Source organism: Pantherophis guttatus, chromosome 1, assembly GCF_059756535.1.
Source record: "Pantherophis guttatus breed Tessera chromosome 1, ASM5975653v1, whole genome shotgun sequence".
Classification (NCBI taxonomy): domain Eukaryota; kingdom Metazoa; phylum Chordata; class Lepidosauria; order Squamata; family Colubridae; genus Pantherophis; species Pantherophis guttatus.
In genome coordinates, this window is record NC_142063.1 from 75,738,316 (window position 1) to 75,764,457 (window position 26,142).

The 26,142-nt window shown below is 35.9% G+C and overlaps 1 protein-coding gene and 1 long non-coding RNA gene across 2 annotated transcripts in view; one reads left to right on the forward strand and one right to left on the reverse strand.

Annotated features, from left to right (window-relative positions):
- Positions 1 to 26,142, forward strand: part of MYBPC3 (myosin binding protein C3) — an 84,364-nt gene that overhangs the window by 22,014 nt on the left and 36,208 nt on the right. Inside the window, exons 10-15 of the mRNA XM_087883108.1 lie at positions 4,804 to 4,827; positions 6,194 to 6,360; positions 18,786 to 18,918; positions 19,406 to 19,408; positions 22,322 to 22,446; positions 25,415 to 25,520. Coding sequence (XP_087739234.1) covers positions 4,804 to 4,827; positions 6,194 to 6,360; positions 18,786 to 18,918; positions 19,406 to 19,408; positions 22,322 to 22,446; positions 25,415 to 25,520 — 558 coding nt within the window. The remainder of the gene's footprint in view (positions 1 to 4,803; positions 4,828 to 6,193; positions 6,361 to 18,785; positions 18,919 to 19,405; positions 19,409 to 22,321; positions 22,447 to 25,414; positions 25,521 to 26,142) is intronic.
- Positions 1,448 to 26,103, reverse strand: LOC132710706 (uncharacterized). Its single transcript, XR_009621428.2, has 3 exons — positions 26,016 to 26,103; positions 23,589 to 23,645; positions 1,448 to 4,894 (listed from the first exon to the last, which is right to left on the reverse strand). It is a non-coding gene; the product is annotated as an uncharacterized LOC132710706 (long non-coding RNA).

The following is a 26,142-nucleotide window of genomic DNA, read 5'->3' on the forward strand; positions in this document are numbered from 1 at the left end:
TTTAGAGCACTTTTGTTGCATAATTTCCAAAATATGTTATTTGGGAATTAACTTTGAGTATCTTCTATATATGTAATCATATCTAAGGGCCATTTTTCTGCCTTCTTGAAGTAACTGAGGTGGACCTACTTCTTTAATAAGAAGCTTATAAATCATCCATGGATCATATCTCACAAAAGCACTTGAGCTAAAATAGCCTTTCTGCAGTAAATTACATTGCAAAATCTTTTAAAATGACAGCTGTTTTTGCCCTGTTACTAACTTATGTTGCTGCAGTGATGTATTGTTTGAGCCTGAAGTTGACTATGTTAATGTGAGGTAGAAGTATTAACAATAAGACAAAAACTGATAGTTGGTTTTATTTAAAACCAGAATTATCCTTCAAATGAGATCATATTTTGCTATTATGATAATCTATCATAATTTTCAATTATACCTAATGAAGAAAAAAGGAATGGAGGGATAAATGTCATTTCAGTATCAACTAAACTATTTTTAACCATAGGAAAATAATATAAAGTCTTTATTAATATTAATTATCTATGTTCCACTGGAATGTTAGAAAGCTGATTTGGAACCAGCATTGAATCTAAAAACTGCTAGAAATCTAAAAAAATTGGAAGGAAGTCCTGTTCTCAGAGAGTTGAACTGAAATGACTTCTAAATATTTTTGCTAAATTATTGGAGTGTTTCCCACACCTCCAACCACTGTGAATTTGCAGCTGCAAGGATCTGCAAGGATCTGCAAGACTAAAACATGGTATCCAGAAGGATGTAAGGCCTTTATCATATAAATCATTTAGCAGTTTGGAATTCTATACTGATGAATGATTATGTTTACAATGAAGATTATTTATACATTTAGTCTTAAGAAAATAATGAGAATTTTCAAACAGTTCTATATCTTAATGTTTGAGAGGAAAGGTCTTTCTTTCTTTCTTTTTCTCAAGGTAACATGAAGCCTTTTAAATAAGCAATATAAAAAACTGGTACACAACCTTTATCTATGAACATGGACCCTGAGCCAATATCATCCATACATTTGCATTAGTGGGTGTAGAGACAGGATGAGATCCTGATGGAGCTAAAAAGGCTTTAATGCCCTCTCTGCACCCTATAGCAGTTCTGATTTGGTAGAAGAACCATAGCTACTGGTACTGGACAGAAAATTCCTGTTCCTCCATCATAGCCGTAAAATGTCATACTAATTGTCCACATTTGCACAGTTGAAATTGAGTCGCATGGTCAGAGCTTTCAGAGTCACAGCAATGGTTTGGAGAGCTAAACATTGCCCGTTCTTGTTTTAATGGGAACTGCAGATATAAAAGAAAAAGCATATAAACTTTATCTTCCCTACTACTAATCCCAATCTGGACTGGGTACCTCTCTGCCCTACCTTTTTCTCAGAAATATTTTGCCATATGTATTATGACAGTGAATAAGTTAGTGTTTTATTTCTTTCTTTCTTTCTTTCTTTCTTTCTTTCTTTCTTTCTTTCTTTCTTTCTTTCTCTTCCTTCCTTCCTTCCTTCCTTCCTTCCTTCCTTCCTTCTTTCTTTCTTTCTTTCTTTCTTTCTTTCTTTCTTTCTTTCTTTCTAGGATAGACTAGACAAGAAGGTATCAAGTATAAGGAAATGGGGAGGGGGGAGGAGGCCGACTCATACAAAAGGCCCATCAATGGAAACTCTGTGTTCTCAACCCATAAAAGGAAAGCAGTTGGTGTTTGCTTTCCCAGCCTGAGTGAGTGGGGTGGGGAGAAAAGATAAACAATCAGAAAAAGCACTTAGCGGCCATGGTAAGCGTGGTTGAAACAGAAGAACAGACTATCACTATAAGTGATAGTGAAGGAATGGGTCGAAAATTGGAAAGGATTTCTTAAGCTGAATTCATTTCCAACCAGATCACACACAGAAGAGTAAAGCACTTAGAGGGAGGTGATGGGAAGGATTCTTTCTCGTCCATTCACCTTACATTCTACTGAGTTCATTACCGTGCTATATGTTGTCAGGGACATCTGCCTTGTTTACATGACTTAGAAAACTATTAGATGCCCCAAGAGGTTCTATCAAGTGATCTGCTTTCTACATTATCTTTCAGAAAACTAAAGTGTTCTCTCGATTGCGCTCTATTTCAAAGCCAAATTGGGGGGGAGGGTCTCACCTTTCAGGTAAAAATGGTACTTGCTCAAATGGCATTATTCCAGCTTGGCACTTAAAAGCAAGACCCACTGGATTCAAAAGAGTATATCTGGGGTTTAATGTTATAACCCTAGTTTACTCATTTTTAAACGGATTTTATTTTTAATGTGACTCGTCTGGCTCCGGAAATAAGGGTTTCAGTTTAAATACTTATGGTAGCATAGTGCAACTGATTTGTTCCTGTATTTTTGTTTCATAATCACAGTAAAGAGACAGGAAGATTATGTAACTTTTTTCAGAGGGCTGAAATGTTCTTTTTTGGAAATGCATATACTTACCCAATGACTCTCTTCCCGGATCTCCTTCCAATGGAAATTTTATATTATGCTTTTCACAAGTATTACTTTCCAACAGGATAGTCTGAATAGATGGCACAGACATACAGTACAGGTGCCACAGACCAAGCAGAAGGAACAGCTGTCACCCGAGTGTGGGACAGACAATGACAGAGACTACTAGAGGAGGTGACAGCTGACATTCTAAGAATCCAAGCAATAGGATAGGAGAAACCATTGTTAGTTGTTTGCAACAATTTAAACTCTCATGGTTGTTTATAACACATAACTCCAAGTTAGTTAGGACCTAATGAAACTCTCTAATACACAAGCAAGAGAGAACTATGCCAAATAGTCTCACTCCTGATGACATGATTTTACATAACTCCCTGTGCTGAAGTATGCACGTGTGAATACTGCAGGGATAGACAATGGTCTATATGAAAACTGATCACTACAGATGCTGGTATTTTCGCAGTTTAAGCTTCTAGATAGCTTGTTTGCACTTGGTAGGACTAGATAAAAAAGTAAAACAGCCATGCCCAACCTGGTTCCTTCCAGCTATATGGGAGTACGATTTATATTGTGATGGAAACTGTAGTTCAAGACAATTGGAGACCTCAATTTGGCAAAGATTGTTTTAATTCTACCCACCCTTATAGAATAATTCTGGGATTATTTTCTATATCACTTACAATAAGAAGCATAATGCCTTGTGGATTAGTTTTTTAAGTGGCAAGCTAGGAGAATTGGAAGAATCCCTTGTTAATATCATTCTTAAGATGGTGCAGATCTGGCTTGTGACTTCGATATCATTATTTCACCAACTTCGATTGAGACCAAATCAAAGCAAGGATTGGTTTTGAGGTGGGCAGTGATGTTTGAATGTGATTTGGAATAGTCCCTTTAGCACAGATTCTGCTATACTGAAGAATAAAGTTTCACTAATTGAACTGAATTACTTCAGTATAAATTAAATATCCAAATCAGCAGTGAAATCCCCTCTCCCCTGGTTCTATCCGGCTCGCTGAACTGGTAGCGCCGTTGGCAGGAGGCTCCGCCCACCCACCAGGACGTTATTACATCCCGTTTTTTTACCATCTGCGCAAGTGCAGAATGTACTGGTCATGCACAGAAGAGGTGCACGCGTGCATGCTATGCACACGCTCCCACGTGCTCCCGTTCCTGAACCGGTAACAAAGGTAAGTGGATTTCACCACTGATCCCAATCAATAGCTGTATTTGTACTTTCCCAAAGAGAATGGCAGATGGTAGAATTTTCTCAGTTTTAGAAAAGACCATTAAGAATTGGATCACACCACTGTTTTATCTCGCCCAGAAGCCAGTTTTCACATTGGCCAATCAAATATACAAAGAAGGCTACTTGTCTCCCAATCACAGTGATGTCAAACTTAGAAACCACCAATCCCCATGACTTCCATAAATTGACAGGCAGCACTCCATTTCTAGTAGCAAATTCCAAGGTTTACAGATTGTTTAAAGGAAAATGCTTCCTTTTGTTTTTCCTAATTCTTCCAGGATTTAATTTCATTAGGTGACCTCAGGTTCTAGTATTTTGGGAATGGAAAAAAGATTCTCCTTGGCACTTTATTTACACCACACATACTTCAATCGTGTCTCCTCTCATTTTCCTCCTTCCTAGACTAAAAAGTCCCAAATGTACATAACCTTTCCTCATCTTTGTTGGCCTCCTCTGAACCTTCTCTAGATCCACTATATCTTTTTGAGATGCAATCATCACAACTGCACAAAATATTCCAGATATGATTACATCATTATTTAATATAATGACATTATATTGGCATCTCTATTTTCAATACTGTTTCTTATTATCTCAAACATAAAATTGACCTTTTTTTTATAGGAGATGCACAATGCATCAATGCATCAATACTTCCATATAACTTTTTATCATTACCCCAAGATTTCTCTCCTTCATTAGTCACTGCCAGCACGGATTTCATTACTTGGTATAAGTGGTTAGGATTTTTGGCACACAGTAAGCTCCTGTCAATTTTTTGAATAAGGTCAACCTCCAGAAAAACTAGCAGTAGACTAGTGACATATTCTTTTGAGACTGGTATAAATTATAAGACTATAAGCTACATTGAATTGGATTGTTGTGTGTGCAGTTGCTTCTGTGCTACCATTTTTCGGTGTGGTAAATATTTAGACTTTCTATCAAGGAAGTTGAAGCTTGTTCTAGTGATGGCTGCTGATACTACTAACTCCTGATGCCCTCTCTCTTGCTTATGGGGACGCTGCTGCATGTTCCTGCAAATGTTTCTCGGCATTGTTTTGGAAGTCCAGCAGTTTCTTGCGCTCGGTACATCGGTAAGCATTCACTCCATCTCTTCTCTAGTGATAATTGTCAGTAAATCTGTTCCAGAAAGGTAACTGTCTTTTGCACCAAAAAGGAGGGGAAAGGAAAAAAAAGTAACTTTATAGCATATAGCATTTTAAAGGCTAATAAATATATTACATTTTTTATGGACTCTGTTTGATATCATATATCATAATATGTGTTAAAATGTAATACTTTAGAAAACTCATCATGTTTTTGTTAATAACACACCAAACAAAAAATTAAACAGATTTATATATTTAAGAGACATGAAAATAACAAACAATCATGATTTCATTATCATATTATTCAAAGTTAAATTCTTGCATCCTTTGGAATAAAGTCATCTTTAGAGTCCATGGATGGCATTAATACTTTTTAAGTATTAATTTTAAAATAAGGCACTTACCTATAATTAAGGAAGATTTTTCCATAAATTCATGCAAAACATGTAGAAAGTTTTCCTTAACCACAACCTTAAGAATCTGAAACTAAGGCCCAGCTGTTGCTTTATCACCAAGCTATTCAGACCACATTTGTACATTCTGCAAAATACAGGATTACTAGCTCTATGTTAGGGAACCAACAGCATTCTGCTACCCACAGACCATTTACTCCCATCTTGTTTTTCTTGCTTATGTGAATGGTGAAGTGGTCCAGACCCTTCACATTTACTGCATATGACTAAACCAGTGGTGAAATGTAAAATTTTTTACTACCAGTTCTGTGGGTGCGGCTTGGTGGGGGATAATGTGACTTGGCTGAAGAGGTTGTAAAAAAATGCTTTTAAAATGCTCTGACGATCCCAACTGAGTTGCCTGCTCGTCAGAGGTTGTTTTTTTTTTCTTTTAAAAGCAATTTTTCTACAACCTCTTCGGCTGAAGAGGTTATTAAAAAATGCTTTTAAAAGGCTTTGACGATCAGGCAACTCAGCTGGGATCGTCAGAGGCTTTTAAAAGCATTTTTTTTACAACCTCTTCAGCCGAAGAGATTGTAGAAAAAATGCTATTAAAAGGCTCTGACGATCCCAGCTGAGCTGCACAGTCATCAGAAGCTTTTTTTTTTTACTTTTAAAAGCATTTTTTCTAAAACCTCTTCAGCCGAAGAGGTTGTAGAAAAAATGCTTTTAAAAGTAAAAAAAAAAAAAAGCTTCTGATGATTGCGCGGCTCAGCTGGGCATGGGGGGGGGCAGGGATTTTTGCTACCGGTTCTCCGAACCATCGCTACGGGATCGGCTGATCCGGTCTGAACCGGGAGCATTTCACCCCTGGTCTAAACCCAAGAAACCAAGATCCTGAATGTTGCTCAATTGCTCAAGTGAAATATAATGTGAGGCTATGTTTCCTTTCTTTGTAGAAATGAAGGAAAACTTGAATCTCAGCCAGAGGTTGATGTCTGGGAAATCCTTCGGAATGCTCCGCCATCAGAATATGAGAAAATTGCATTTCAATATGGCATCACTGATCTACGGGGAATGTTGAAACGCCTCAAGCGCATGAAGAAGGAGGAGAAGAAAAGCACATGTAAGAGAACATGTTTTCCTCCACCATTCAAATACAGAAAATTATCTCCTTTTAGAGAAGTGTGCCATGCAAACAATTTATACTTTTTTTTTTCAGATTGTGGTCTTTTTTCTCCTACTTCTATTTATTATCCAGAAGAGAACAGCTGGTTCTATAAAATTAGAAATGAAAGTTAAAGCTGACAAGGATAGGAGAAAAGAAAGAGGAAATTTATAAATTATAGAGGGAGCTTAGAAAAAAACACCAACTAAACCAATAAAAATGAAGAAAGACAGGGGTAGAATAGCTCAACACTGAATGGAAGATTGGGGAGTTGATGTGCAATGTACATAAGCTAGTGTTATTGGCATGATCCAAAATAATAAAAGCAATATTGCACTGTCATCTTGGAAGCTCCATCTCTTTTGTATATGCAAGCTGTATCATGACAGATATCCTGAAGGGCCAACTTGTAATACTCTTCCATCATTGTCTCTCCTTGACCCTTCCTATGGGCATCTCTGCTAGGGGGCAGTTACAAATATAGGCTCATATACAGTAAATAGATTTGAGAGCAGAATTTGTTTCTTTGTTTCTTGGCTGCATTGGAATTCATGGGGAAACCCACACAAAGCTGCTGTTTTCCTTGCATCACAGAAGTTATTTGAAGCTTGTGACAGACAGTTTTCCCATCAGAAGACTGTTGCAATATTTTCAGGATCAGACTCAATAAGATTAGCAAGAGTTAAGGATTTAACTATATATTCTTTTATTTACAATAGGCATTCTATATTCACTGAATATTCACAGATAGAAGCAAGGGAAAAGGTGTAGGTAGCTCCTTATATATACAATGGGTGGAGCTATATGTGGGAGTGGTGAATTATGAATACATTAAGAAATGAAGAATAAGTTAACCCCTGATACCCTGTTTGTACACTATTTACGCATCAGAGAATAAGGCATTTACATCTGACAAATCCCCCTCTAAATGCCGATTCGTTATACAACACCAGTTACACTCAGATTCAGGACAATACAAAACATACAACTTAGAGGTTAAATATTTGTGCTGCTTAGAAGATAAAGGCTTTGTCAATATATCAGCTAATTGTTCTGAAGTGTCGCAATGCACTGCTTTAATAAATCCATCCTGAGATAATTGTCTCACATGTTTAAATTTTATATCTATATGTCTGGACCTTTGTCCAATAGCATCAGATCTAGATATTTCAATGGCTGCTTTATTGTCTTCATGCATAACAAAAGGCAAAGCAGGTTTTTTCCAAACATCTGAAATTAAATCATTAAACCATACAAGGTTATTTGCGGCTTTGGATAAACAAACATATTCCGCTTCTGTCGTTGAAGTGGCCACTAGTTCTTGTTTACCAGTGTACCAGTAAACTGGACAGTCATTTAAGAGAAATACATAACCAGATGTACTTTTTCTGCATGAGATGTCTCCAGCCCAATCTGCATCTGCATAACACGTAAGCCTTGGTTCTTTATTATCATTAGGTTCTAACATTAAACAAAAGTCTAGTGTACTTTTTAGATATCTTAAAATTCTTTTAACAGCTTCCCAGTGATACATTGTTGGTTTGCTGACATGCCTGGATAATAAATTGAGTGGTAAAGCGATATCTGGTCTAGTCCAATTAGATATATAAAGGAGTGAACCTATGATTGATCTATAAAATGTGTTGTCCTTGAATTCGGGAGAAGATTCATCAGTATTTCTTAGAAAGTCAGTTTGCATAGGAGTATCACAAGGTTTGGCATTGTTTAAGTTGCATTTATTTAAAAGTTCTATGATCTTATCTCTCTGGGTAAGTTTGAATCCCCTTTTTGTCTTATTAATTTGGACACCAAGGTATTTGTTTACCTTGCCTAAAGATTTCAACGAGAAATGCTCATTTAATTTAGTTACAAAAGTTTCTCTTCTCTCTTTATGTTTTCCTATGTATAAAATGTCATCCACATAAATCAATACAAATTCAATGTAATCATCACCCCTCTTGACAAAGAAACAATTATCAGCAGTGGTAGCGTTGAAGTCCATGGTCTTAAGTACTTTTACTAAACAATCATACCACCGTTTACCAGATTGTTTTAGCCCGTATAAACTCTTGTTTAACAACCAAGTCTCATTTCTGTTTGTGTATTGACTGTGAGGTGCTCTTACGTATATTTCCTTATCTAGTTTTGCGTGTAGGTACGCAGTCTGTATGTCATATTGGAATACATCAAGATTGAGTGCTGATGCTACCACTAGAGCTGTTTTGACACTCTCTGTTCTTACAGTGGGGGAATACGTGTCAGTATAGTCCTCCGGATATTTCTGTGCATAACCCTGTGCAACTAATCTAGCTTTGTATAGAGTATTTCCTCCCTCTAAATTCTTAATTTTATATATCCACCTGGTACCAATAATTGTTTTATCTTTAGGTGCAATTGCAGGTGTAAATACATTTAATCCTTGTAAACTTTCCATCTCTTTCTTCATTGCTAATTCCCATTTTTCTTTTTCTTCGCGAGGAAGTTTTAGCACTTCCTCATATGTATTAGGTGTTGTTGGTTCACCATCCATATGCATTACATAATCCTTGTATTTATTTGGCATTTGATTTCTGGTGTTTCTAATGATTTTTTCGGGTTTACTATCGTTATCATGCAAATATCTTGCTTCCTTTTTTGTTAGTGTGTCTGTCTTTATTTTGTGTTGGCTATTTGTCCAAGTCTTGGTTTTGTTTTTATATTTGTTGATATTTTGCTTTTCTATAGTCCCTTTCTCATGAGGTTTTGTATCTTCATATTTATTTGGGAATATTTCATTAAGATGTAATTTAGACCAGTTGGCTTGTTCATGGAACACAGCTGTTCTGGAGACTATAAATTTGTTGTTACTATCAGTGAATCTGTACCCTTTAGTGCCAGTCTCATATCCCATAAATCTGAGTCTTCTGGACACATTTTCTCCCTTTCTTCTTAATTGTTTAGGTATGTGTACGTCTGCTGTGACTCCAAATATATGCATGTGTGCTAATTTTGGTTTTCTATTATACATCACTTCATATGGTGTCTTATTTACAATGCTGGACCATGTTCTATTTTGTGTGTAATTTGAATAATGTAAGGCTTCTGACCAGAATTGTTTGCTTAAGCCAGCATCTTCCAATGTGCATCTAATCATGGTTTGTAATGTGGAATTTTTTCTCTCTGCAATCCCGTTTTGGAACGCAGAAAATGGACTAGATGTGTAATGTAACATTCCTTTGTCTTTTAACCATTGGGAGAATTCTTTAGACATGAATTCGCATCCTCTGTCTGTCATAATTTGTTTTATTTTGATGTTGTGTTGTGTTTCTATGCGTTTGTAAAATTCTTTAAATTTTTGAAATGTTTCATCTTTGTGTTTTAATGTATAAACAAATCCATAGCGGCTATAATCGTCCACTATTGTCAGGAAGTAACGTTTTCTATAAGTGATTGATGGAGTTAATGGACCAACTAAGTCCATGTGTACTAAATCAAAAATTTTGTTAGTTGATCTAGTAGATTTTCTTGGCCTGGGACTAGTTTTTAGTTTTGTAGATTTACATACTGAGCATTCCAGATAATTTTCACAATTTTTTATTTTAACACCTTCTGCGTGTTCAGTCATTTTTTGTACTACAGGAAAACTGGCATGTCCTAACTTCCTATGTAAGATGTGAGCACACTCATCATGAATTGGTTTACCTATTTTTGGCTTCTTATCGTTGTGTGCATCTGTGTGATCATGAGATATTTTACATTCATCATTGTCACTGTTGCTAACATTCTCATCATCTATTTCAATACAATCTTCCATATTTGAATCAATGTTATGTAACCATTTTTCTTTTGTTATCAGATAAGGTAGGCCTCCTTTAATCACCACAGTGCCTATATTTATTTTATTCTTTTCCAAAGTTGCCTTTCCTTTTGAAAAGACAATGTTAATGTCAGAATCTCTGCTTAGTTTTATGGCACTTAATATGTTATGAGGTATCTCAGGTATTAGTAATACCCCCTCTATTTTTCCTAGACCAGGCAAGGTTACATTTCCTCTACCTAATACTTGAACCTTTTCTTGGTTAGCTACCTTAATTACAAATTTATCTTCTGCAAATGAAGACAATATACTTTTGTTATTAGTGGTGTGATTAGTTGCTCCAGAATCAATAAGCCAATTATTGTTCTCACTTTGCTGTGTGTTAGTGTTGTCTTGTTTATTTAATCCATTCAGTGAACCAGATTTTCTATCCTTTGAATTGTCTCTGCCCCCTCTATTCTCTCTGTGATTTGGTGGGCTCCTATATCTATGCCTTTCTATGGAAGGCTGTCTATAATCGTATTTGTTTCTGTATTCTGATCTATATCTTTCTTTTAAAAATTTTGGGCAATCTCTTCTATTGTGTTCCCTGGATCCACAATTATGACATTTAAATGTTCCACTATATTTTTCTTGGAAAGCTACTTTCCTATATGGTTTGTGTTCTGTGTGATTGTTAGAACGATTCCTTCTTGAATTATCTTCTATTATCAATTTGTTGGATAGGCTTTCTATGGATAAATATCCTAGATTGATTGTGTCTAAATGTGACATAAAATTGTCCCATGATGGATCAAGTGAGTTGATAATAACACTTTTCATTGTTTGGTCTGAAATCACCTCCCCCCTCAAATGCAGTTCAGCTCTTATTTTGTTCAAAGATATTAAATGTTCACTTATGGAAACCCCTGGTTTTACCCTAGACGAAAAGAAATCTTTAGATATCCTTGTGGTAGTAGCTACACTGTCACTGTGAAACAAATTAAACATGCATTGAATAATTTCTGAAACAGTCAAATTTGGCTTAATGCTGTGATACATTGCAGGAGACACACTAGATATTATTAAGAAAAAAGCTCTATGGTGTAAACAATCTATTTTTAGAGTCCAAGGTCTTTTTGGGGGACTAGTGATAAAAAACAGTAAGTTTTCCTTCATAAAGACAACCTGGAGCTGTTGATACCATTCTTGTAAATTAATGCCATCAACCCTTAGTTTTGGGAAGTCACTGGGTAAATTTCCGACATTATTGGGTCCATTACTTACAACCTGAGGTAGTCCGTGGTCTCGTAAATGCAGAAAATTGCAAAACGGCGTGGGGATGCTCGCTACGAGTCTGCATGGTCTTCTCTCCAGTTCATGTCTTCCCGGACCGTCTGCGTAGTTTCGCGCATGCACGTTGTTCATTTCTTCTTCGGCGTCGTCGTGGAAGGTTCTCCCCATTGCGGCTTGTTCGCTCTGCTCCTCTTCAGACGAGTCGGTCTCTGATTCGACTTTGGGAGTCCTGACGACGGTGGCTGCTCTTCCTCTTCCATTGAGGGCGTTGGTGCTTGCTTCGGTCTGCGGCGTAGGGCGGTATCGGCAGGGCTCTCTGGGTTCGGGCGTCAGCGCTCTTGTAGTCAGGATGGGAGCGGGCAGGTCTTGAGGCATTGGCTTGCTCGCTCGTTTCTTCGGCATCTTTTTAGTAATTTTCAGTTTTGGCCCAAATGCAGCAAAGAGCGTTTTCATTGCTGATTTTATTTGGTGTTTTGTTGGATCGTCCTCACTTTCTGGTTCTGATTCTTCTGAGGTGTTTGAATCTTCTTTTTCGTTTTCGTTGTCTGATAACATTTTTCGCGCCAGAAATTTTGAATTGAGCTTGCTGATTGGCTCTGCTTCGCTCATCTTGGAGGCCTGTTGAAACCAAGATGGCTGCCATTCAAATTTTCGCGCGGGATCACCGTTTTTCTTCTTTGAAATGATTTTCTCCGCAATCATATCACTCACTACTTTTGGGTCTTTAGGCTTTTCATTAGTGATGTTTTTCTCTCTCGCTGCTCCGCTGTTCTTCAGCATATCTTGGAGGTTCGCGATGAGGCTTTCATCATCCTTCTGGCTTTTTAATAGTTTTAATATCTCTGACCTGAGTTCGTTATTCTCTATTTCGGTTTCCTCCTGGTCATCAATTATTTCTTCGTCTTCAGTGGTGTATTCTTCGGACTCTCTCGAAATTGCGTTTGTGGATTCGTTGATTATTTCTTGTTCCGTTTCCATTTCTTTGCTGTAGGCCCTGGTGTTGGGCCTATCTTTCTTAGACATTTTAAAGTTTTTTATTGAGTCAATTAACCATCCTCTGCTACCAGATTGTTGCAATATTTTCAGGATCAGACTCAATAAGATTAGCAAGAGTTAAGGATTTAACTATATATTCTTTTATTTACAATAGGCATTCTATATTCACTGAATATTCACAGATAGAAGCAAGGGAAAAGGTGTAGGTAGCTCCTTATATATACAATGGGTGGAGCTATATGTGGGAGTGGTGAATTATGAATACATTAAGAAATGAAGAATAAGTTAACCCCTGATACCCTGTTTGTACACTATTTACGCATCAGAGAATAAGGCATTTACATCTGACAAAGACAATATTTGTATCTCAGAGTGAAACTGTGGGGTCCTTTGTGCTGTCTGAGCTTGGTTGTTTTCTTGCAGCTATTTCATTGCCCAACTAGGTAACAGCATCAGTGCTGGTGATGTTACCTAGTTGAGAAATGAAACATCTGTAAACAACAACAACAATAACAACCAAGCTTTGAAAGCACCAAGGACCTCACAGTTTTTCCAATAGTAGAAACTCTTGACTAACTTCAGTTTCTGAGCCTAAGCCAGTCTTCCTTATAAAGGAGTTCAGCTTCCAAAGCATCATCCCAATTTGTCATTTTTTCTATTAAAGATTTTTTTGAATACAGGAAGATGAAGACTAATACTGTGGCGGCGCAGTGGTTAGAATGCAGTACTGCAGGATACTTCTGCTGACTGCCGGCAGTTCGCCTCTCACCAGGCTCAAGGTTGACTCAGCCTTCCATCCTTTTGAGGTTGGTAAAATGAGGACCCAGATTGTTGGGGGCAATAGGCTGACTCTGTAAACCACATAGAGAGGGGTCTAAAGAACTGTGAAGCAGTATATAAGTCTAAGTGCTATTGCTATTGCTAATACAAACTAATATAAAGAAAGAAAAAGAAAAGAAGTAGGAAATCAAAGAGAAAGCTAAAAGTGAAAGAAAGGGGAAGGAAGTAAAAAAAATGGGAAAAAGAAGCTTCCAATCTTATAACAGTTACATGTACAATTATTAATTTATGTCTTACTCTATGATTACAATATACCTTTCTTCTTTCTACAATATAGCCTGTCTAATCATCAAAATCATAAATTTAGCCATCTTCACCCATCATACCTACGTTGTGGATAACACCAAATCTTTCCATCTTTGTCCAATATGACATTTTTTCTTTTAAAGTCAGAAGAGGGACTGTACTTTGGCAGTACAGCAGCTACTTCCCATAGCAACCAGTCCATTTCATCAACAAAATAGAGGAGGGTATTTCTGTAGTTCCAGGATGGCAATAGCTTCAGGCAAGGTACCAACTAATTGGTATTTAATGCACTCTCCTCATAAGGCTGCTTTATAAAGATAAGTGGAAGCTATAGTGGGAAAATGCCTTCATTTAGTGAGTAGTTTTTTAAAATGGGGAGAGAAGGAGAAGTAGCAAAGAATCAACTGAAAAAACTTGGGATTGTGTAAAAACAACTAGACATTATAACTGCAAAATATTATCTAGATTGCAACAGAATTAAACCACTTCAAATGCTACAGTGAAAAACAGATGAGGAACCAATGACAGAGGTTATTTGTAGCTCAGGGTTGAAATCAGTGGTCCTGGGTCCTCTTTGAGCTTGGTTGTTTTCTTGCAGATGTTTTATTACCCAAACCCAAAAGGTTGACTCAGCCTTCCATCCTTTCGAAGTAGGTAAAATGAGGACCCAGATTGTGGGGGCAATAAGCTGACTTTGTATAAAAAAAGAACACCGCTGGGGGGTGTGTGATACAAAAGTATGAAGGCTATTGCTTAACGCATTGTAAGCCGCCCTGAGTCTCCGGATAAGAGCGGCATATAAATTGAACCAATAAATAAATAAATAAATAAACTAGGTAATATCATCAGTGCTAGTGGGGAAAGGTATTGGAGACTTGAATTCAACAGGAATTTCTATTAGGAAATATGTTCCTAATCATATTTTGTTAGGGAATATGTTCTTAATCATATTTTGGCAGCACAGCAGCCAAACAGGAAAGGTACAGATTTCAACTGATAGTTAGAACTGCAGAAAAAACAGTTGCAACCAACCTGCCTTCTATTGAAGACCCTGTATACTGCATGAACCAGAAAGAGGGCTGAGAAAATATCTACAGACCCCTCACATTCTGGACATAAACTGTTTCAACTTCTCCCTTCAAGACATAGGGCATTGCTTGCCAAAACAACTAGACACAAATATAGTTTCTTCCCCCATGCCATCACTGTGCTAAATATCTAACTCCTACAACACTGTCTTCTGCCTAAAGATATTTACCCATGTAGTAGGCTGTATTGCTATTATCCTTGTCACCTTCTCATCCTTCTCATCTTCTTATCTTTCTCACCTCTCATCTTTCCTAATACGTTCTCCTATTGGTGTATTATGATGTATCAATTGCTGTTTGTATCTTATGATTTATGATCTATGACTTATGAGACTTTGTTGTTGGTATGTACACTGAGAGCTTATGCACTGGAAACAACTTCCTTTTGTGTCCAATCACACTTGGCTAGTAAAGAATTTTATTTTATTCTATATGCAGGCTTGACTACAAAGTACCGATGTAGTATGGCTTGGCATTGAAAAAAAATTGCTACTAATATAGTTGTCCTTTGTGCAGAGTATGGATTTACTTGAATCTCAATGAATGCCAGCAGATGTTAGTATTAAGCTTATAAATATTTAGATGAGCTTATAAGCTAAATCTTTGAAATGTTTTTGAAAATGGCAATAAGAGTTTAGAAATTAAGAATATTAGGGAAATACGAGCTTCTTTTGTGAACAAAGAGATTTTTTTTACATTGAAGTTAGTGATTTTGATGCTAAAGTGAATCTAGATTTAAAGACAGTACCTGAATTGAACTTGTTAACAGTCTGTAAACTTAGTAAAATATTTTTTAAAAAAATAGATTGTTTTCTTATCAAATAAATTAAATTTACCCTTCCAATGATTTATTGTTCTGAGAAATTACTAGGGATCAATACCATAGTAATACTGAAACACCCAGAAAGATAACAAATCAGAATTAAATTAGCTCTACGAAAGATATAACTGTTCTGAAATAATAATTTCATTTATATACTGTAAATAAAATTATTGCAATGCTCAAAACAGGCAAGTATTAGATTCTAGCAATGGATTGCGGTGAACACAACTGAACTGAATAAGTTTGAAGCTTATGTGCTTAATATCCCTTTTTGGTAGTTATAAATTTACAAGATTTCCATTTAATATTTCAGCCCCTCCTCCTAAAGAGTATCAGGGAATGTAACAAAAATATTTAATCAAAGCTTAAAGAGAGATTAATATGCCACCAAAAATATATGCTACGTTTATATACTGTATGTAAAATGGAGTGCAATTTAAGTTGTAATATAAATATGGATATATGGGAGAAAATGTGGGAAACTAAATTTACATTGTGTCATAATTTTAAAAAGTTTTTTTTAATAAAATGTTCCATCACTGGTATGTGACACCACTTGAATTGTCAAAAATGTATAAAGGAATATCAAACCAGTGTTGGAAGTGTGAAAAGGAAGAGAGAAATTTTTACTTGCATGGTGTACTTGTGAAAAAGAAAAAAAATATAGGTGCAACTTCATACAATTATGTAAAATGTATTGTGGAATAATATTACAGTGAAACTGGAATTATCTTTACTGGCTTTTAGGGATGATGAACTAGAAAAATATGGGAAATCTACATTATATGCAGTAACTGCAGAAAGATTATTATATGCCCAAAGATGGAAGAAAAATGAAATACTACAGTAGAAGATTATAAAATTAATGGAGCTTATGGAAATGGCAGAGTTCACCAGTTTGGTGAGGGAAAATATAATAAAGAGTTTTTTAAAAGACTGGAAACCTAAAATGGATTTTTTGTTGAAAGAAAAAAAGACTGAATTAATTATTTACGGGTTTGGACTGGAAATTAAAAGGGGCCAAAGAGAAAGAGTGCAACTATTTAATAGAAGGAAAGGAGGAAATCCTAATTCTCTGTATTCTTTCTTTTAAAATTTCTTTTCTTTTTCTTCTTTTTCTGTTTTGTTTTTCCCTTAATCTTCTTTTGACTTTGTATACTTTTACTGTACTAAAAAATTCTAATATATGTAAGATGATATATCGAACTGGGCAAAAGTAAACAAGAGCATGATAAAAGGGTAAAGTATTGAATAGATAGAAAGAAAAAAATCTGGAGTATTCTTCATATGAATGTTATAAATCTGATAACATTAAAACCAAAGCTATCACTGGAATATATATTTCACAGAATAAAGTAGAATTGCCAAAATGTTTAGAGATTGTTGCTTATTTGGCTAAATTTATAGCTATGCTTTATATTTTTCTGACAAGTTCAACAATGTTGCTGAATTTCAGTGGTTAGATAACTGTGAAAGGGCAGAGTTTAAGGCTTTGTTAAATAGGGTGCCCCTGCTGAGATACCGTATTATGTTGGCAAAATGTTTACTGCTTCAATTCATGCAAAAACTAGAAACTTGGGAGCAATATTGCTTCAAGATTGTTTACTAGGATCATAGGCTTCTAAAGCTATGACAACTGAAGACAAGAATTATTCTTACACTGAAAAAGAAACGTTAGCTATTCTGTCTGATTGCACAAGGTTTCATCAGTTTATTTATCAAAAGATAGTGAAGGCAGAAGGAGGCAGATTGTAACCTTTGAAGCATCTATATATCTATCAAATTTTAGGATTGGAAGACGACTGTTAATCTTACAAAAATACCAAATTGCAGACTACTTATAGACAAGGAAAGGAATTAATAATCATTGACATTTAGTCGTGGGGAAGGGTCTGATCCTGGAGAAACTGAACTAGCAGTGAATTTTATTATGCCCAATTTGTTTATAATTCTAAACTGAGAGGCATTAAGGTAGATGCCAGCCTTCATTACAGAGTTCAGCAGTCAATCTTGGTGCTCTAGACACGTCAGCCCTTATCCTGGAATAGGCTTATTATTTGGCTTAATAGCAACTCAGCTAAATCAAACTTTTTATTACAAATTGGGATGAAGCTGTATATATCCTTTTCAGTGCAAAGTCAAAGATTCCATACTGTATATAATTATATCCCAATTTTTGAATTTCAGATAATTATACTGGCATGAAATTAGCTGTCCCCATTGCCAGTCCCTATATTGCCCTTACAATCTTGGTTTTGTTGAAAGGTGCTGCCCTGATTCTGTATTTGATTGCCTGTCTGCAATTCCCTGCTCATCATCTCTGTTGAATAGTGGGTGCAGACAGAGGACACAGGACACAGGACACATCCAGCAGATCAACAGCTTTATTCCGTTCCAGTAACAGCAATGGCAAACCGAGCCACGGCAGCCCTTTTTAAACCACAGCTGTCCGCGGCTTCAGCCACTGACACGTGCTTAATTTTCCCGCTCTAGCTACTGGCTCCTGATTGGTTCCTGTGCCCGCCTATTCAATACTTAACAATCTCCGGGGCCCTTTCTGTGTGAATGAAGGCAAATATATGTGTCTCAGGATAGTGTTGCAGGATCCAATCTGAATTGGTCAATAGGACTAGAAGTTTGCTATTCCAAGGTTTTGGACTCATGTGGAGCCCATCCTCAAGGCATTTCTCAATCTCAATTCTCAATGTATGCATCCTGGAGATTGAGAAGTTCCCTGACAATGGGCTCCATCATGAGCCCAAAAGCTTAGAAGGACAAATCTCTGGTCCCAATGACCAGCTCAGATTGGATTCTTCCTGTGCCTTTATCTACCCCCTCTTCTGTCATAATCAAGTTGAATAATTTTTTAAAAATCAGAATCTGTTGTAAAAATGTCATAAGAATCACTTTTATTTAAGATTCATCTTTCTTTGCCTTATGTAGGCAAAATGTTTATTTTTGTATTGAATTTGAATGTTCTTTAATATCCAAAATCCATTGCATGAAAATATTTTAAATGCAGATTTAAATGCAGGAGGATGAAAGGGATTTCTTGGGATTTCTTGTCATTCTTAAACAAGTCCAGATGACATTTTTGTTGTGGAATTTTCCTTCTAGGCATAGAGTTTTAGCCTGCCTCTTTTCCCCCACCTACATTTCTACTTTTTTTTCATATCACAAAAACACCTACTCGGGTTTTTAAAAAAGCAGAATGGCTTTTGATTAATAGAGCCAGGTGGTCTCCATTTGGCAGCATCTGAGTTATAGGATGTATTCAAATAACATTTGAATCTTAATTTTAAACCAATTTTGTCCACAGCATTTCAGAAGAGGTTGGATCCGGCATATCAAGTTGACAAAGGACAGAAAATCAAATTAGTAGTGGAACTTGCTAACCCAGATGAGGAAGTTAAATGGCTCAAGAATGGACAAGAGATCCAAGTGAGTGGCAGGTAATCAAGAGAACAAAATGAAAGCATTTGCATTAGTATTATACAGCAATATGAAATGTTATATGGACATAAGGTGGAGTATAGGAAACCTAGTCATCACCAAAACTGGGAAAGAAGGAAATTTCATCAGAATGGAGAGGGAGAAAAAATAGCAACCAGAGGCATCTATGGATGGGTGGGGATAAAAAAAAGTCAAGTTTGTGATTGCAACTATACAATAACCCCATTTTTATGTGCAACTCACATAAATAAGGACTGGGCTTTAATTGCACGGTGATGGCCATGATCTTGAATCTTTTGATACCTCTACCCACTCACTCCAGAAGTCTCCAATATCAACAAAAGCTATAAGCAGTTGAGAAAATGAGGTGGGATTAATGCTTACTATATTGTAAGACTGCTAATTCATATAGTTTTTCATGCCTGGTTTTTCTCTTTCCTCTACTCATCTCTGCCTTGAATGAACCCATCCATCGTTTGTTCTTAGCAAGTAAGTCCTCATATTGCACTTCTTGTTTTTTCTACTTTCCTTCATCTACAATACAGCAAAGGATATATTTTTGCTGATTTCCCTCCCCCCTCCTCCCCCCCCCCCAGTTTAGAAGGGCTGAAATTACAAATGAGTCTATCTAGCTTTGAGGTCTTCTAATACAAGTATGACTAGTCCTAAGTGAGTATCTTTGAACTAATGATAACACTGCATGATCACTTGGCCATAAGTAAGCTATCTAACATAAAACCATGGCAATTACCTCTGCCTTATTAAGCAATTTATGAAGATGTTAGTGGTTGGTTTGTTTGTTTGGTAACCTGAATAACTACTGTTTAATTGTTTTCATGCATATCCCAAGGAATAGATGAGTCCCTTAGTAGTCTTTTGCACATTATTTTGTTATCTAGATTAGGATGAAGATATATTGTATATAATTCATACCCATTATGCAATTCTTTTTGGGTGAGCAGCATTATGCAAAGCACAGAAATGGGGAAAGAAATAATGTAATAAGCCAATCATTATCAGCATGAGGGCACAGGACCATCCGGGTATTGTTAGATTATATTTATTAAAGAAAGAAACCTAAAGAAAGAGAAGCAGCTACCTGCAACAAGCAAGGATCTATAAAAAAATCTGCTGAGTTATTTCACACTGAGCCCCATGAAAGAAAGCATATGTTACAGCAAGGAAATTAAGGTACAAAATAAGAGAAAGAGAAGGAAATACAGCTAAATGTAGTTTACCCCCAAATCACTCATCTTTACCAATCCATACATTTGCCCTTGAAAACTGTCTTTGTTATCACAGTGCCCATGCCCCATGTCATATATTTACCTTCTCTCTCCTCTTTTTTGGGGGGGATCCCATCAATTTTATCTTTCTCTCAATCCATTCATTTCATGCATTTGTTTTATGTCTTTTCTTGATTCAGTCTCTCAATCCACTGCAATTTATTTCTTTAATATTAATCATTCTTGCATTAAATCTTTAATGCATTTGACACTATTGATTCTTCAACCTAGCACTTCTTGTTTTGCCGCATATATCTTAAGTATATTTCCCTTGCAGTCAGTTTACTTCTATGATGTTTCTCAGAATGCAGGCAATTATTGCCATATAAACAAGTTTCCTCATCTTCTTTCCTTGCCATCAAATATATGTTACCTACCACCTTTCTATAGTATTCACAATATTGTCTTAAAATTTCTCCATCCGTCTTCCCTTCTTTGATAGACATTTTACCAGGGAACCTAAATCCATCTCTTTGCTTCAATTTTTCATCATTAAGTATTTGTTCACACAGTTTCTGCAGTCAAACACAACTTTCTTGCTCATTATACATTAATTTTCACCTCCAGGTTCCTCACTACATTATACAATCTAACATTCCATGCAAATCATTTGAATTGCGAGCCAGCAACATTGCACCACCTCCATTCTGTATACATAACTATGCATAGCTTCATATCCATAGTAACACATCTCTAATTTCATCATAAGCATTTCTTACATTTTTATTCATGAATACATTAAAAAAAATCTAGTGGTTTATCACAAATCCTCATCCTGGTGCTTAGAGCTAAGCCATCTGCCAAGGAGGGTTTTTATTGTCATGTACACTTTAGTTTTATTTGCATATATACTGTATGCCATTCTTACTGCATTCAGCAATCAACCATCAAGTCCATGTTCGCACAAAATATTCCATCATTCAAGCTATTGTTCTATGTATGCTTTCTTTAAATAAATAAATGCTTTATTTCCCACATTCATACAGATCTTGTTTGTTTTTGACTATGTGCGAAGTTGCAACACCGCTTTTCACTTTGTGTTAGGAAACAACAATTTTATTCCAATTATCAGGAACAGATAAATCTTTACACACACTAAATAAATCACACTATTACTCTATATGTAAACCATATCCATATTTTAATTTCCATATTTCCCTAATTTTACCATCCATGCTTGTAGCTTTATAATTTTATTAAAAATTATATACTTGTGGCTTTATAAATTTTATTTAAAAAATTGTAATTTTTCAAGGTTCTCACAGCAAGTATAACTTTCTTTTCATCATTTTTCTTGAACATTAACATTTATAGCATTCACTTGAGTTCTATTTATTTGTTTGTTTGTTTATTATTTCTATGTTTATAAAATATAGGCCACCCAATTTACTCAAGGTAACTTTGATCTATCACTACCATTCCTATACAAATCTCTAAAACACTCCTACTAAGCATTCCTTCACTTCAATTTCATCCCAAAATATTTCAACACTTTTATTAATTTTATTATTATTAATTAACCACTCCAGTCTGGTGGAGGTTTCATATTTAACCTACTTCCATTTTTTTCATTATTATCACTGCATTTTCTTTCCCTTTTAAAAATGTAACTGTTCCTTGTTCTTTTTTAACTACAATCTTTGCAATTATCTTTTATCTTTTTTCTCTACACACTGTATAGAATATGTGTATGTGAACATAGCTGATCAAAATTACCCAGGAATCTAGGTGATACCTATTCTGTGTTAGTTTTTTTTTTTTTTTAAATCATTTCCATTTTTTTACATAATTTTTATTATGGAATTTTAAAAGATAAAAACTAATAAGAGCTGTGGAAAAAAATAAGAATAAAAAGAAATAGAATGTACCTTCCATTTTCTTTACAGCAATAAGTACAAATACAAAATTATTTCTTACTCTATGATTGCAAAATGCCCTCCTATTTTTTCTAACCATCAAAACTGTAAATCATAACTTTTTTTTTATTCTATTGCACACAAAGATTTTAGAAGTGGTTGCTAGTCAGCAATAAATATAAATATTGTCTTTTCTATAATCAAGGAAGTCAGTTTAGCCATCTCTGCAAGTTCCATCATCTTCATTTGCATTTCTCTAGATATATTTTTGAATCTCTGGGAAATAAAAGGATCTTAACCATAAACCACTGCTCATTGGCTGATGACGCAGCATATCAGTGCGTGATTGGGGAAGAGAAGACTTTCACAGAACTGTTTGTAAGAGGTGAATGATTTATTATTGTTGTTGGGTTGGGCTATGCTATAAGATATACAGACTGAGACCTAGATTATAAGTAAAACATCCTGAAATCCTACATTTTGTGCTGCTGCAATTTTGCCAACTCAATGTTATTTTTGGCAACAATTTAGTGTGTGTGTATGTGTGTGTGTGTTAGGCTTCTTCTCTTTTTTCTCCATTATTTCCTGAACTTGAGAAAATGTATGCATGTCTATATTTACCATATTTTAACTTACTAGAAGGCATTATGAATATTTCTGCTTCTCTGATGAATATTAATTACCCCATGAGATTGTCAAATCTTTGAATTCTCTGCAGAAACTATCAAATAGGTTATTGTGAACCTGAAAGTCATCTGCATGCTCTTTTTTTAAAAAAAATTGATTTATATGCCGCCCTTCTCCGGAGACTCAGAGCGGCTTACAATGCGTTAAGCAATAGCCTTCATACTTTTGTATATTTATACAAAGTCAGCTTATTGCCCCCACAAACTGGGCCCTCAATTTACCTACCTTAGAAAGGATGGAAGGCTGAGTCAATCTTGAGCCTGGTGAGATTCGAATTTACAGTAATTGCAGACAGCTGGTGTTAATCACAATGCTATTAGTCTGCTGAGCCACCAGGCCCGTTTGATACTTAGCCAGATTGAATGAAATGGTATTTACTTCCAACTATATCTAAGATTGGGTTGCAGACTGTTACTCTGTGTACCTTGACAAAAGGAGAAAATGCAAAGGTAACATGTAAGATTTTTTTAAAAAATATAACACAAATCAGTGTCACAATTACTGTACATTAGAATGAAAATCAACACAACTAAAAATCAGTTGTGCAGATTCCATATTGCATTCCTTTATTACTTGGGTTAGAGAATATTAGAGTTGAATTAGAATTAAAATACAAGACAAGTTTAGATATCTTCTTTTAGAATATGTTAAAAAAATAATGATTTACATTCAAGATTAGAGCTTCCATTTAAAGGAGGATAAAGAACCATGGTAATTCTATAAACATACAGTTGGCGTGTAGATGTGTTAGTGTTGACTATTATAGGCAGATGATTCTGGTTTACAACTACAAATTAAACAACAATATGATTCAAACCTTCAATTCTAAATCCTTCTTACATTTTTTCAGTTATGTCCTTTAACCTTCTCAGCCAAAGAAGCAGCTTTCAGTTCTTTCTGAAACAAACATGATAATTTTAGGGCTGGAGGGAAGGAACACAAGTAGTGAAGAGTCAAAAAAGGCAGCATATACCTTTTACAAGAGTGATCATATTTAGTTTGAAAACAGAGAAGTGGGAATAAGATAGTATAAGATGAGTTTTTACTTGTTTCACAGGAATGTGACCCAGCTCAACCTTTCCAACATACAAAACCCATATAGAGGTTGGATTTAATTGAAGGTGACTTGAGTTGCAGCTGAAGACTGTTTGAGTGGGCCACATCTGAAGTAATTGCTGGTGAGCTCTGTAATATGAAAGAATATGGTCTTGACCTTGGAAATGGGAAAGGAATAACTGAATTATTAAAGGAAGAATTTCAGAAAAGATGAGAAATAAAATTCAAAATAACCTTACCTTGATTTTGTTTAGTGTAAAAATGTAGTAGGAGAAACCTTGACAAAAACTTTCAAGATGTCAGCCTTTCAAGGTAAGGGAGATCATGAAACAGAAAAAGCAGATATTCCAGAAATGCTTTTTAAGTTGCCGGTTAGGTTAGCAGTATCTTGAAAGCCTGTCAGAATTTCTCTCTGTTTCATATTATACCAAACAAAATTGAGGTAGTGTTACGTTGAGTTTCATTTGGACAGTAATGCTATCCAAAACTTCTCCCTTAACAGTTTGCTCATTCCTTTCCCCTTCCTAAAGCCAGGTCTATATTCCTTCACATTATTTTGAGCAATGCTGAGTTTGGCTGCCATTTTTAATTATTGTATTGCCTTCTGGTTGTTTTATGAATTTTGTGGAGAATTACAACAGCAAGATCCATCTGTTTGATACTATTGAATGTATTAGGAAAAAGACCACAGAGTAATGACAGCATCCAAGAGTGTCAGATGTTACTATCATCCTGAATTCCACTATAACGTTGTATGGCACTGTATAAGTAGAACCAAGACAAAAAGAACGTCTCTCTTGTGAAGGAAAAGAGACAGCTTGTACAAAAGTATTGTCAAGTTCTTTTGGAAGCAAATAAGAGAAAAATTATGGGACCCATTGTTATTATTTTTCTGTTCTTCTCTTTTGTCTGAGGTTTTTGTGACCTTCTCAGAAAAGCTTCATGCTCTTGAATGGCACAGGAATATGCTGTCCTTGGTCTTGAAGAAGAAAATAAACCTTATTCCATATGAATGTAATTTAGAAGAACAAGAAGCAAATGCTAAAGTTTTAAATTATTTAAATTATCTTTAGTTTTTGTAATGGAATGTAATGAGGAGTGGATCCCACAGGGAACGGATCAGTGGTGAAATCCAAATTTTTTTACTACAGGTTGTATGGGTGTGGCTTGGTAGCCATGGTGTGGCTTGGTTGGCGTGGCTTGGTGGGCATGGCAGGGGAAGGATACTGCAAAATCTCCATTCCCACCCCACTCTGGGACCAGCCAGAGGTGGTATTTGCCGGTTCTTCAAACTACTCAAAATTTCCGCTACCGGTTCTCCAGAACCTGTCAGAACCTGCTGGAGTTCACCCCTGGATGCATTCCAGAAGAATAAGAAACAACTCAATTCAAATATTTTGTGTGAGAGAAAGATGTCAAAGCAGCCGCTCCCTAATAGTTCTGGGAGTATATGGAAGATGCAGATAGTAGAGTGTTCAGTTTGGCAAGATTCTATCTATAGGTGTAGAAACAATAAAGAACTCAGCTTGGAAGAATCACCATGAATCAATCTTAGTTTTTAGGCCTGTCATATTCTCCATTCTGAAATCAAGTTCTCATTTCATTTCTAGAGCCTCCGATCCTGATCACTCATTCTCTGGAAGACCAAGTGGTTACAGTTGGGGAAAGAGTGGAGTTTGAAGCTGAAGTGTCTGAAGATGGGGCTACTGTGAAATGGTAAAGTAAAGGGGATGGAGGGAAAACCTTCACTGTTAAGGGGGAGCTATACTTTAAACTGGCCAAAGAGCTTTATTTAAAAAGATTAAGATTTCCTCTAATTGAGCTCAAGTTTTGGTGATTTCAGGGACATGCTTATTTGGTCTTCTTGGCAGCAACACAAAAGCAGCTTCATATTGCCTTCTTCAAGAATTTTATTCTGGCTTCCTATTCAAGACTACTGCTCTGGTATTACCCGTGGTCTCCCATCAAATACCCAACTAATCCCAACTACCTAGCTTTTTGAACTCAAACAAGGTTTTTAAAAACAGAGGAATCATGTTTCAGTATACCAGGGATAAAAACCTATGGGTAGTCACTATCTGTCTTATATTGTTGGAAAAGTGAGCTGAAGTCATAAGGCTCCAGGGAAGGGAAAGGACCTTAGGTAACTTCTTCAGAAAGAGACTTGTTGTTCTTTCTGGTGGGAAACCAGCTCATCCCCTTGTGGTTTACCTTAGGAAGCGCGTGAGTATGTCCTACAACAGAGCTGGTAAATTGGCAGCCAAACTACTACTCTGCATTGTGGTCTCCTGGCTAATGTAACACGAATCATCATCATCATCATCATCATCATCATCAT